At 45.1% G+C, this 14,147-nt stretch overlaps 1 protein-coding gene across 2 annotated transcripts in view; it reads left to right on the forward strand.

The window, feature by feature from the left end:
• Window positions 1–13,721, forward strand: part of fign (fidgetin) — a 35,595-nt gene extending 21,874 nt beyond the window's left edge. For both annotated transcript variants that reach the window (XM_048239912.1, XM_048239914.1), the window contains one exon: window positions 8,184–13,721. In XM_048239912.1, the coding sequence (XP_048095869.1) occupies window positions 8,184–10,396 (2,213 nt within the window). In that variant the 3' untranslated portion in view covers window positions 10,397–13,721. The remainder of the gene's footprint in view (window positions 1–8,183) is intronic.
• The last annotated feature ends 426 nt before the right edge of the window (window positions 13,722–14,147 follow it).

The raw sequence follows: 14,147 nt of genomic DNA on the forward strand, positions 1-14,147 counted from the left end.
GATACGGAATTTTGGGTTCAGAAACGCGCGTGAATGGGTGCGCGTCCCTATATGTATACCTCTGTGTTTTTATGGCTTTTTTTTTTATTTATGGCTCTGGAAAAATACAGAAAGATGTATTTGAAATGATAATATGATATTTCCTTCCGTATGTCATTTTATTAGTTTTCACAATATAAAACGTCTCAGACAAGGACAGTTCAAGACCTCATAGAGAGGCGTCACACAGGCTCCTTGTGCCTTCAATTCTGCTAACGACCTTTAAATTGTGACTCTGGATTACGCAGGAAAAGCCGTCATTGACGGCATCTGATGGAACACCCTTCGTGGAATGAGACACTCGAAAATTATTATTGCGAGCAATATAAGATAATGGATAGTCATTACTCTCCCTGCTGTCATGTTCACATACATTGTGCACTCTTGAAATATGATGCATCTGCTGTACTTACCAGCCACTTAATATCAGAAAGCACACTGTGTTTAATGATTTATAATTAACACAATATAATGTGAATTGCGCCTTGGTTATTGGCTAACTAATTAGCTCATTTTATTTATTTTGATAGATGACCATGGAGGAGGTGAAAGGCTTATCTTGCCCTCTCTGTGTCATTGTTAAAAAGGAGTGAGATTTGGCCAACGCTGACAGAAAGTGTTGTAGTGTGGTGTCACTCTGTAATGGGCACTTGCACTGTGGTGACACACTGGCTGACTGACTTTATGTTTTCAAAAGGAAATCTTGAGTAACTGCCAATGAACTTGAAACAACTGCTCGGTGTAATGCTGGCAATTAAATGATAGAAAAAAATAGAAAATAAACAAAGCAGATGGCTTCGCATTGCTTGAATGTTTTTATGTTTGTCTCTGCATTTTTATACCTTCCTGACTACATGGGCGATTTGTTCTTTCTTGGTGTGTGCTTTATTTGTGTTTGTGTTGGTCGCTGTGAAACCAAAACACAGATACAGCCTCACCCCTCTTTAGTGGCACCACAGCCATAAGCGATAACTTCCAACAACTTTGGGCAACTTTCTCCTTTCACTGGTCCTAGTCACAGCATGGATGGCTAGGGAAAGTCTTGTTTGGCATTTAACTTTTTTTGAGGTGCTTAAGTTCAGACTCTCATGCATGTGGTGGGTCTTCCAGGCCCTTTGGCTTTCCCCCAATCCCCTGAGGCGCGCTGTGCCTGAGGTGGTGGATCGCTAGCAGCGAGATCGCGGACAGGAGCATCGTATCAGAGGAGGAGGCAGCTGCTTTGAAAGACGTAATCGGTGTTTACTAGATTGAAATGATTACAGCTCTGTCACAGCGGGCTTCGACTGTGTCTTCCCTGAGAACAGCATCATGAATATTACCGTGATTTACAAAGAGTGGCCTTGTCACGGGGAAATTGACTGCTTGACTGACAGGCCAACCATATTAAAGATAAGTGCGCCGTATAAATTTACACTCGCCCCTCTGTCTCTCACGGTCGGTCTGTCTCGCCCTCTGCTTTGCATGGATTGACTTGCGTTTGTGCTCCCCTTGCTACCACCACCCCTCCTTTTGTTTCTGTTTTGTTTGAGGGATTTTTTTTTCCCCTTCCTTTGTCGACTCTTGTTTTAACTCCCCAGCTGATTGGCAGCATCTCAACATTCAACTCTATTCCTAGTGAACACTGCACCTTGAAATATGCACAGTGGATGTGTTCATTTTGACAACGGTCAATATGAATTGAATGGATATATATATATATATATATATCTCAGTCTTTTAAGATTCCATGCAGAAGAATTATTTCATTGTATCTGTGAAGTACCATTATATATCCCTAATGTATGTATTATATTTGTACTGACACAGATACTGATATTCTGAGTCAGATCTGACACACAGCCACATAATGTGTTAATTTAGGTAGGAAATAAGACATCCAGATCAGTGCTGAACACTACAGGAGTAAATTGCACATGTAGATATGTGGACAGTGCACATGGAAGCTGAGTGTTCACAGCTGAGTGCCCCTGGCTTGGCTCCACAGTGCTGCTCAGAGAGCCTTTGGAGACGTGGCTGAGCTCAAACCCAGAAGGAGATGGGAGTTAGAATCCCCACCACCACCACCACCACCAGGCTTATTAGATGGGGATAGCACTGGAGCACTGAGATGATGCAAGCCTTTTAGCTAATGTGGAAAATACACCTCAAGCCAGATCAATCCAACACAGGTGTAGACAAGGTAGAGTGCTTAAATAATGAAGGGATAAAATATTGCTTGTCGGGAGTTGTTCGCAATCGCGTAGAATGGTTATGGTACTTTAGAGAGGAGTGTCTAGAAGTGGCCTTCACACTACTGAAACACAGCTTGGTCTTCCTCGACGCCACAGATGTAGCGTACTGAAAATTGACTTGTAGTTCAGGCCTCCACCATCGGTATGTAGATGTTTCAGGTAACACCCCACCCCTTTCTGTTGCTAGCTTTGCTAACGTCACACATTCACACACTGTGCACCTTGAATAACATGCTGGGCCTGTGAGCTTAAGGCTGATCTAAATGAAGCGCCTTTGGCACATTTGTATTACTCTTATTACAAGCATTGTTTCAGTCACAGGTTTCTCTCTCTCACACAACCTTCCTGACTCTCACACTCGCTCTCTTTCAAGTTCAGACAATTAACCAAAACACTAACGATGTGGACTCCTGTTTTGTCTTTGACATGCATTTGGGGGTAATTAGTTGATTAATCTTGTTTAGAGCTCTTAATTTAATTACTATACCCAAGAGGCAAGAGTGACAGTGCAGGTTTGTGGCGTTGCCGAGCATTGATGGTCAGGTGGTCATTCCATTTGTGTTGTCTGAAAGAGAAGCACTGTCGCTTTCAGTCCTTAGTATCAGTCCCAGCCCTCTGACAGTGTGTGACAAGGCTGTGCAGCCAAACGTAAAGAGCAGCTAGTCAGGGAGGTAGAAAAAGGGACATTGACTGATTGACTGATTTTGTTTCAAATGAGGGGCTAAATGACGGCTTCCGGCTTAAAGCGATCATCCGAATGACTAATATATGGATCCTCAAATTGAGTTTAAGCTGGTTTTAAGTTGATATGTGAGATGAATGGGCCTCAGTTGCCATAACGATTACCACTACAGATTGAATTAGAATCACACCAGCCTGCTGGTAGGCAGCAGAGTGGAGAGCCTGTGTGGGGAGGGTGAAAGAGCGGAAACACTGCAGTTGTAGATTATTAGAAGAATATGAACTTGTTTTTATTTATAAGCGTAATTAATGTCTGTCCCCAGTATTTGCATGGTTGTCATAGCGAGCCCCTGTCTGAGAGTCTGAGTGTGTGTGTGTGTGTGTGTGTGTGTGTGTGTGTGTGTGTGTGTGTGTGTGTGTGTGTGCGGGTGTGAGTGCAGCATGAAAGCAGAAGCTCTCGTAATTATGTTTACATCCACAGATGAAAATCCCGGGCCTGTAATGATCAGTAATTATAAATATTTTTCAAGCTTTTTCTCCGGCTTCAGTGGAGGCCATTGTGTTGTAGTGGGGAGAGAGAGAGCAGTGCGTGGCGCTTAATTATGACATTGCACACGACTAAATCCAGCAGCCTGCCTCAGCCCTGCAAACACTTCGGCGGCATAATCATGCTCAAGACTGACTTTAAAGAGCTCATTACAGTTAGTTTTCTAAAGAGCGCTGTATTAAACACAGTTACCTAATAAGCATCTTTGGTGGTGCAAATTGCTGAAAATGGTAATGAGCCTGATTAGACGGTGTTTCAATTAGGACGGCTAGCCTCAGTCCAAACACATACAGCCCTGTCCAAAAAAAAAGGGTTTAAGGGGAGAGTAGTGAGGGGAGGGTATATCAGGAGCCTTGATGCAAGGGAATCCTGCTAGAAGCCAGTACGCACACACACACACACACACACACACACACACACACACACACACATGCAATCTCCCAAATACACACACACACCTACAGAGAAAAAAAGAAGGGAACTGCTCGGCCACCTCTGTGCTTCCTTTCAGGAGCCCAGTAATGAATAGAGAATTGTGCGAGCGGCAGTCCAATTTACGCACTGGGAAATTGGATGGACAGAGTGGAGGCCCAGTTCTGTTTGCTTAAAAACGGCCAAGGCTACCAAGATTAATAGTTCCCAAAAAGGTCAGCGTCTGTGTTTCATTGCTGATGATCACAGTACCAGAAATTAAACACCATGCAATATCAATGGGTCTCAAATTGCCTCCTGATGTTGGCACAAGCCTCATCATGATCCTTTAAAAATGAATTTCTATAGCTCTCCGTTGAAATCTTTACGTTTTGCTGGGAACGATAAAGGCTAATATTTATGTTGCTGTCATCATGAGATGGCCACTGTCGAGATGGTTGCTTTTTTGTGGTTAAATAATGGGGACTTGCAGAGATTGATACAGCTAAACCACAGTTAGTTAGGTGCTAATTTTTGTGGCTGTCATTGTAAATATGGTAAACATTTCCTCCTCTCCTGTGTATATTACAACTTTGAGCAGGGAATCTGTGTTTATTTCCAAGAGAATTGAATAGGGGTTCAGAAATATCCGTAAACAATGTTAGAGAAGAATGCCTAATATATAAAGGAATAGGAATATATTTGACTTCCTGCTCATAGTATAGCCATTCTTGAATGCAAAGGGTTATGGATAGATGCCACTCCAGAGTAGCAGATGGAAGCAGATCTGGATAGTGGTGTGACATATTCATCAGAGGGAATTTGAGGTCGGGCCTCAGACTGTATGCAAATGTTTGCCTAATTGTGCTCTTTGCAACCACACTAGTTGTAACAAAAAGCAGGAAATATATTTTCTAAACATATCATACTGGAGCATGTGTGTGTCCCTTCAAGTGACAAAAACTTTGGGAAGAGAAGGCTTATGACACAATGCACAACATACAAAATGGCAAATATCAAAGATACTTTGTCAAGGTGTGGTAATGGATTTTGTAGGGCAATAATGTCAATCGATATGAATTACTATAAATCTACATCTAGATTTGACTGATATTGACTCAAATCCTATGGTTGGTACAATCATTACTTGCAGTTTAGGCCAGATAAGAATGAATTGCGCCGCCAAATGGTGTTGTTGTCCTTCCCGGATTTCATCCGTTTTTCCCAACACATTTGTTTTCGCAAACTGTTTGTGTTTCCGTGTGGTGTGTGTGTGTGTGTGTGTGTGTGTGTGTGAGTGTTCTGCCACAAAGCTAGTTAAGTCAGTTCAGGAGGAGAGCGCCATGTTTAATCCCCAGCTTTGATTTATGAGAGTTTGAAGCAGTCCCTGTAAGTGATTCATCTCATGCTGTCCTTCTCCTGAGAAGAGGCGCGGCTCTCCTGACCACTGCACCTCCCCTATAGTTCAGCAGCCTCGCTCACTGTATTTAAATCATTTCCCTCCTCTAGCTTTGTTCCCATTTCATTAAATATCCGAGGCGTTGCGCATCTGAGCCACTCTTGTGTAGGCACTCTTCGCTAGGAGCACCACTACTACAGTATAGCGCTGGCCAAAGTGGCACATTATGCAGATGGAATTCAAACAGGAGAAGAAGTAGGGTTTTTTTTTTTTGTTCTCGCTACGCTGATGCTGTCATGTGCAAATGACGAGGAGTTGCACGGCTTTTTCCTTTTACATGTTTTCATCATCATGTTTTCTTCTTTTTCTTTTTGCTTATTAACCAAATCCTCGCTGACGACCTATCTGGTGGAAAGGCAGGGCTTCCGTTTTAGCACGGCAAGGATGTTACAAATGACATCTCACTTCTGTTGCTAAGTACTTCACACTGTGATTTGTGAAGTTGTTAAATTGCTCAAAGCTGGAGTTTTATCCCTTTGTTAGAGCTGAGGGGCATTCATAAAGCCCATTAAAATGAAAGACTGGAACATTGTTTAAATCCCCTTTCTTATGATCTGTGTGAAGGATTTTTCAACCCCTTACTCTGAAAAAAAAATAGTTAAAAATCTTACTATGTTGCAGTACATGGTGGCACCCACATCCTTCTCCAAGCCCGTTTCAGGGTTGGGGTTAATATATAAGGGAAGACTAAAAGATGAGTAATGCAATAAACCAGGCACAGAGAGTCGTGAGGGAAGAGACGACTGGCTTTTATTTACTGAATTCACAAGGCAATCACTGGCACTCTCCTAAGCAATTACTGTGTGAACGCTATTTACAACACAATGCAGACAGCAGCCAGCGTGGAGGGAATCAGAGCTATCCCTTAAGATCACAAATGGAAAGGCTGTGTTGGCAATTGTCTGCTGTGTCTTGTTTAGAGGACTTGAGTACAGTATAGTCTCCATTATAAGGATTTATAAGGTTGTATATAATCTAAAAACACAACTGAAATGCATGCTAAAGAGAATATTGTTTGTTCCAAGTGTCAGGGTTGATTTTTGTAATTCTGACATATTTACACCACTGCCAGAGAAAGGTCTCATTTAATGTTTTTTTTTTTTAAACGTGTTGTTTATTATTTCTATTATTTTATGTTTTTTTCCTTTTCATTAGTATTTAGCTGCCATTTCTGTGGCTTGGCTGAGTTCTTTGTCTTGAGCTTTCCTTAATCATTAGCCGGCTAGCCTGTCATCTGTGCCAGCCATTGCACGGATCTCTTTGACTAAAACCTTGTAAATTAACACAATTAGCGCAGCATCATCCTGCTAATTAGCCGCGGGTGTCTGCTATGGCTGCCGCGCTAGCAAATGGAAGGGAGGGGGGGTCACGAGGGAGATGGCAAGGAGAGAGGAGCTCATCTGAGGGTTTGGTCATGTGTGTATGTGTGTGTGTTTTCAAAAGGGTGAGCTGTGAGGCTATGCCCTTAACTTCAAGCGCAGTGCTTAAATAAACACTGGAGTAGAAGATGAATCATTCCCATTTATTAGCATGTATGCACTTACACTCTTCTCCTAAGCAACATATACTCTTTACTTTTCAGTGAATGGGTCCTTATTTTTGCAGTTCTTACACCTGCAGTAAAGCTGCAGTCGTTTTTTCTTTCTTTCTTTTTTTTCAGCATGTATGGGGGATTTGTGGACCGGGGGTTGTGTAGATAGTCGAGACAGATCAGATGTGGAAACATAAAGCGTGTGCCAGTGCGGTTTGACCTGTATTATCCGTGTCAGCTTTAAGACGAGGAAGCCAGGCTTAAGGAAAACACTGGTTTAGATACAGTAATGTGCCTGTAGGCTAACAGAGCACCGCACCTTTGTTGTCAGTAGTGATCATGGTCCCCACTGTGTGTGTGTGTCTGTGTGTGTGTATTTCAAAGCAACCATTACATCAGTCTGTTCTTGAGTAAATGTCTCTTTGATAATCCCATGCTGAGTCTAAGATGACAGCATATGTAACTACTTGTGTTTGCAGATGGAGTTTAGGATTAAGCTTGGTAGTGGCTTTTGAGCCCCAGAGGCAATGAGAAAAGAGGAACTGGAGAGGCAGACAGTGAAAGAGAACCAGGGAAGGGGGAAGCAGAGAGAGGAAGAGAGAGAGAGAGAGAGAGAGAGAGAGCGAGAGAGAGAGAGAATAAAGCAAGGACAGAGAGAGAGAAGCAGGGAGCGAGAGAGGAAGAGAGAAGACAAGCGACGCATGTTTTTTTTCTCCCCCCTCCCTCCCTCTCACCCTGTTCTCCAGGAAGCAGGAGGCAGGCACAGGGGCTGTTGTAATTCACGCCGAGCTGTGGGGTTTGTGTGATGAAAGCAACGGAGCGCTGCCAGGGAGATTGCTTTGCTGCACTCCTCCAAGCAGATTTGAAACTGTCTAGGACTGCCTTTAGATGAGAGTTGGATTATAGAGTGACCTGCGATGTCTGTGTCAGTCCGCTCCTGAGCTGGGTGCATTATACTGTGCTAACCAGGTGCCGGGGCGCAAATCCATGCTGCTCCTATGATGCCGACTGTCAGCAGCACCTATGATATGTCGCTTGGTATGGAGGGGGAAGGCGTTAGCATGAAAGAGGCTGTATTTTGTGGCTTTCAGTAAAGTTTCTTTCTCGTTTTAAGGTCCAGTCTTATGTTGCCAGTGTTGGTTCTGCCTTTCTGGTAGATTTTCTACCTCTGATACTGTGCTGATTTTAAACGTATGTCTTCATAATTTAATGCATTATCTCTTTGTCTGTCTGTTTTGTCTATGTGTGTTTGTTGTGTGGTGTTTTGTTGTTGTGCTTGTCCAGGCTTAAAGATGCAGTGGACCCCAGAGCATGCCCAGTGGGCGGAACAGCACTTTGACATCTCCTCCACCACCCGCTCCCCAGCACACAAGGCTGAGGCCTACCGGGGCCACCTGCAGAGGACGTACCAGTACGCCTGGGCCAACGATGACATCTCCGCCCTGACCGCCTCCAACCTCTTGAAGAAGTATGCTGAGAAGTACTCGGGCATCCTGGAGGGCCCCAACGAGAGAGGCCTGCTGTGCTCCTACAGCGACGGCCCGGCGCCTGTTGGCCTCCTGAACGGTCGCAAGGCGGAGAACGACTGGCAGGACGGTATCTACCCCATGAGCTGTGCGGCCGACGTCATTGCGGCGAGCAAAGCCGGTGCCACAGTGGAGGTGGCGGCCAGCGTGGGCAGCTCGGTGGGCTCTGGGACGGCCAGCAGCCTGGCGGAGCCCAGCTACTCCAGCAGTAACTGCGGCGGAGGCGGCCACACGCCAGCCGGTCTGCACGCCGCCACAGGGCCGGCACAGGACTTCACCAGCGGCTACAACGGCTCCTACCTGCACTCCAGCTACAGCGGGCAGAGCACGCCTGGCCTGCCCTCGCCACACCCGTCACCCCTGCACAGCGCTGGGCTCTTACAGCCCCCGCCACCCCCACCGCCTCCTCCCCCGCCCACACTAGTGCCCAGCTACAACGCGGGCTCCCCGAACCTGTCCAGCTACAGCTACCCCGCAGCAGGGTACCCCCCACAGACTCCGGTGGCGGGTTATAGTCCAGGGGGAGGGCCTCCACCTCCCCCATCCGCGTACTTGCCGTCGGGCATTGCGGCCCCCACTCCCTTACCGCCATCCACTTTACCCGGCTACACCTACCAGTCGCACAGCCATGCACCGATCGCCCCCACCCCTCTCAATGGCAGCTCGGCCAACTCGCTGAAGAGGAAAGCATTCTACATGACGGGCCAGGGCGACATGGACTCGGCTTATGGAAATTTCAGCTACAGCCAGCAGCAGCAGCAGCAGCAGCAGCGCTCTACCCAGAGCCCCATGTACCGAATGCCTGACAGCAGCATCGCTGACTCAAGCAGAGGGAACGGATTTGACAGAAACGCTGAGGCGTCATCTTTGGCGTTTAAGCCCACCAAGCAGTCGATGTCCTCGGATCAGCAGAGGAAGTTCAGCGGGCAGTCGGCCGGCTCGCGTGCACTCACCCCCCCGTCGTCCTACGGCTCGGGCAAATCGTTCGGCAAGTTCAGCGAGGAGCACAGGCAGCACCTCGGCCACTCGGGCGGCGGCGGTAACGGCGCTTCGTCCGCACACCCGGCCGAGGAGCAGCTGAAGAACAGCGACGCCAGCCTGGTCGAGCTGGTCACCACTGAAGTCCTCCAGCAGGGCATGCCACCTGTCGACTGGAGCGACATTGCTGGCCTGGACCTGGCTAAGGCCACCCTTAAAGATGAGGTGCTGTGGCCCCTGTTGCGGCCGGACATGTTCAGCGGCCTGGGCGCCCTGCCTCGCACCGTCCTGCTCTTCGGGCCGCAGGGGAGCGGCCGGACGCTGCTGGCCCGCTGCATGGCCAGCCAGATGGGCGCCGCCTTCCTGCAGCTCAGCGGCCAGGCCCTGGCCACCAAGTGGGTGTCGGAGGGCGACAAGATCGTGCAGGCCTCCTTCCTGGTGGCACAGTGCCGGCAGCCGGCCGTGGTGTTCGTAAGCGAAGTGGAGCTTCTCTTGTCGGGCCAGCTTGCCGAGGAGAGCCCTGTGCAGCGCGTGCGGAGTGAGCTCCTCCTGCAGCTGGATGGCCTGCTGTCGGCGGCGGCCGACGAGCAGGTGCTGGTGGTCTGCTCCAGCAGCAAGCCGGAGGAGATCGATGAACTGCTGCGGAGGTATTTCATGAAGCGGCTGCTGGTGCCGCTGCCGGACGCTGGCGCCCGCCACCAGATCATCAGCCAGCTGCTGGCCCAGCACAACTACTGCCTCAGCGACAAGGAGGTGGCCCTGCTCGTCCAGCGGACCGAGAGCTTCTCCGGGCTGGATGTGGCGCGCCTGTGCCAGGAGGCCGTCATCGGCCCGCTGCACGGCATGGCTGGCTCGGACTTCTTGCCGGGTCAGGTGAGGCCTGTCTCGTACCAGGACTTTGAGAACGTCTTTTGCAAAATTCAACCCAGCATATCACAAAAAGAACTTGACACATACACTGAATGGAATAAAATGTTTGGCTGTTGTCAATGAAAAAAATAGATCAAAAAGTGAAAAAAAAAAAACATGTTGAAAAGAAGGTAAGCCTTTTAAAAGACGGATGCGTTTCAGAATTATTTTGTGGTAAACGTTCAGTTTTGAAGGGGGGACACAAATACATACTAGTAACCCAAACCACAAAGACATTAAAAAGACACTTGAAAAAAGACTTGAAAAGACGCAGAGCCGCGCTTTAGTCATTGTCTGGCAATCTGCACAAAACACAGCAGAGAAATACTGTTTGATGCTCCAAACTGCTGAAGCCAAGCCTCACCTGCCCATGGTGCACTGTAAGTAAGTTGACTTAAAGGGGAAGGAAATCTTTATTTGCTCTTTTTGTGTGTATATATCATTCTGCTGTTTTTTTTATTCTGTTGCTATCAAGTGCCTGAAGTGGTGCTTTATCATTTTGTATTTCCTTTTTTTTGCCTCACAATCAACATTGGTGGCACGTGCTAATATAGAAAGCTTTAAGATGAGACTAAAACAACAACACAGCTCTGCTTTGTCCTTTTTGTTTTCATACGAAAACAACAACAACAACAACAACAGTATTCCTCAATCATGTCCGTCTCGCAGTGTATGTGGACAGGAGAAAAAAAAAAGTCCATGCGGCATTTGTAATCGGGACCCTAACTTATAAGACTGCGTTTATTTTAATGTCATTGAAATGAAAAAGAAATCTCAGGAAAGTGATTGTGATTTGTACAGTACCTCAAAAAAGATTGTGTCGAAGCACTACATACTGCTGACAACATTAGGCTTGGTTTCTGATTTGCATTATCTAAAATGGAACAAATGTAGGCGTTACCTCAGTAGAATAGTAAAGGCAAGGATATGACTATGAATGTACCAGAGATATTCTGGAATGTTGAGAGGAAATTTGGAGGAGTAAATTCTTTCCATCTTTTGGTATTGTATTATTTTTCATCATTTTAATCTTTTCTTAATTCTATCCTTCCTTGAAATCTTTCCTCATCATTTCTTTTGTTTGTTTGTTTTTTTCCCTGTGAGTGTAAAGTATTCCATTGAGACTCTTGTTTTGTATTTACTTGTGGCAGCTGATGGGGGTCTGATCGTGGTGTCTGAACAGAGCAACAGACATGAGCACACCCCCCTTTCCCTGCTCTCCTCCCACAGACAGTGAATGGAGTCCATGTTGACAAGACTGGCACAGACTAGAGTAGTGATGAAAAGGTTAGCTATCTAAGCTTAGCCACACCAGAAAGAATGCAGTATCCCATCATATAGATATCTTTTCCCACCAATTAATATATGCAGTTGTAGTTTTATCCCTGCTGCAGAAAGGATAGATTGACCACTTTGAGTTAACCAAAAGGGTTTTATTTGCTCTTGGGGTTTCTTGGGCTTTCTTTCTTTCTCTTGTTTTGTCTGTCTATTCCTTTTGGGGGAGAATTCAAAATGCAGTTCTATGACTTTGCTCTGCTGCTGTCTGTGGATTGTCTGTGATGATATCTGTGCACCCTGCATTCAGTTCTACCTCAGTTTCTCAGTTTAGAGCCGTTTTCACTAAAAAGCAGCACATACAAGAGAGATGGATAGATCACTGAACCTCTCTGACTTGTTTGCTTGCAAACTGTCCCAATACAACAAGCTGCCATTTTTATCAAGGCAAAACATACAACCCTCCACTTTATTCAATCCTCCCTACTCATAGTCCATACCTGCTGTGTCCCTATGAATGTGTGTGCAACTACAGTACAGGATATAGTCCATATACCCTGCTATATGCGTATGAAAGTGTGTGCATGTACACTATTTCTGATAGGTTCTCCTTTTAGTATAGACACTGCATTCATCTTCCACAAAGATTTCCTTAATTTTTTATCATTTTGTTACCCCCAGATACATGTTAGCTGTAACATGTCTGGACTGGAGCAAGAAAGGTGAACAGAGAGACAGTGGGCTCTATTTTAATTGGGCATGATGCAGGGCGCAACCATTACATTTTATTGCAAGCCAAATGGGAGTAGTCAAATAAAATGTCAGATTTCTTTCATGTGCACCATACTGCAAAAGAGTTGGGGAGGTGCAATATTAACAGTGCAGTGATCAACTCTTCCAATTGTCCATTTCAAATGATAAATACAAAGATTTCAGCCACACCTGAGCACAGACTGGCAGATGGGACAGTTCCTGTCTGAGCACAGTAACAACACTTCGAGTGCACCCTGTTGTGGCTGAGGAAGACTGCTGTATTTAGCATGGCCAGAATAGCTAAGTGAGTTAATTATAAGATTCTTATTAGTCTTTAAAATTGAAGATGTGCTTTATAAGTGTAGCTAAAAATAAAACCAAACCAACCATTGCTATTGAGATTTCATAAGCAAATTAAATTAAATGAATGTGCTATATTGATTATACATATTTACCCATCAAAAGCCTCAACCAAGTATTTCAACAGGTGTGTCATTCTGTGTACGATATTTTGTAAGGAAATTGCATTTTGTTGCAGTACCACTCCCACAATTTGCACAAACACTACCTTGCGTGTTGCGTGCCTTGCATCAGTCTGCGCGCTCATAAAAATAGTGCCTAATGTCCAAACTGCATGATGATATCGATACTTGTGTTTGAATGTATTTTCTCATTTTCATTTCCTTATATATTTGTCAGTTCCTTTTCATCCCTGCCTCTCCTTTCCTTCTTGTTCTTCTTTGGTTTCTTGTTCATTTCTTGAGGCATTTAGAAAGAAAACCAGAACAGCATTTTGTGAAGCACTAGTATGGTAGCGGAGGGACATCGATGAGATAGAATTAAACTAACGGCACGCTGAGGGACCTAACTTTGATTGGTATTAAACGTATCCATGTCTGTAATCAAACCAATCATTCATTCTGTTCAGTATACTTCACTGCTGTCTGATGAAATCACATCTTGGTGATCTTTGCAATTCCCCGTCATGTTTTCAGCTTATCTGACTCATAATCTGTGTGAATAGATGTATTTACAAATGTCCACTTTGCCATAATGCTTTGAAATCCCTCTTTATGTAGATCATTATGGGCTTGATTGAGCCTTATGCTTCAGAGATGAGAAGTGTTTGGTTACTGTAGCTCCTCATTAGCACAGAACTGCTACAATTGCCCTCTACACAAAATCACTACACAAAAGTTAATGTGCAATTCATCAAATGCACTTTTAAACCTAGGTATAATCACACATTTGTTCCCCCAAAAACCCTACAAAGCCAAAGCAAATTCAGCTTTTTATGATTTCGAATGTAATTATGATAACAGTTCCTAACATTATTTATTTTTTTGTTCTATCTGAAATAAACAAAACAATACATTTGTTATCTACTGTGTATGCATTGTTGCTAACACCCTATTTTCTGGACTTATTGATTGCAAAGGGGAGCTGACACATTCTGCTATTGTCACCACAGAAGACCAAATGACTGCAGATTTCCTAAAATCGAACAGAAATAATTATACAAACTTGTCAATCCTTCACAACAAACCACAGGCATAAATAGACCCCATGAGTACTACCCATCCACAATGGATGGTTGTGACAGAACATGCGCACATGAGCTGTTTCTTGTAAGCGATAAGTCTGATGTACCGTAGGTGCTCTTTCCCTCTTTAATGCTGTGATCAGGCAATGCACCTCAATGGGTGGAAAAAACACACTTTCACTTTAAGTTGAGATCCCTGAAATATTTCAAAAGTCAAACAAGAGAGCGAGCGAGAGAGAGAGAGAGAGAGAGAGGGAGAAAACA

The sequence above is a fragment of the Alosa alosa genome, chromosome 3, assembly GCF_017589495.1.
Source record: "Alosa alosa isolate M-15738 ecotype Scorff River chromosome 3, AALO_Geno_1.1, whole genome shotgun sequence".
Taxonomy (NCBI): domain Eukaryota; kingdom Metazoa; phylum Chordata; class Actinopteri; order Clupeiformes; family Clupeidae; genus Alosa; species Alosa alosa.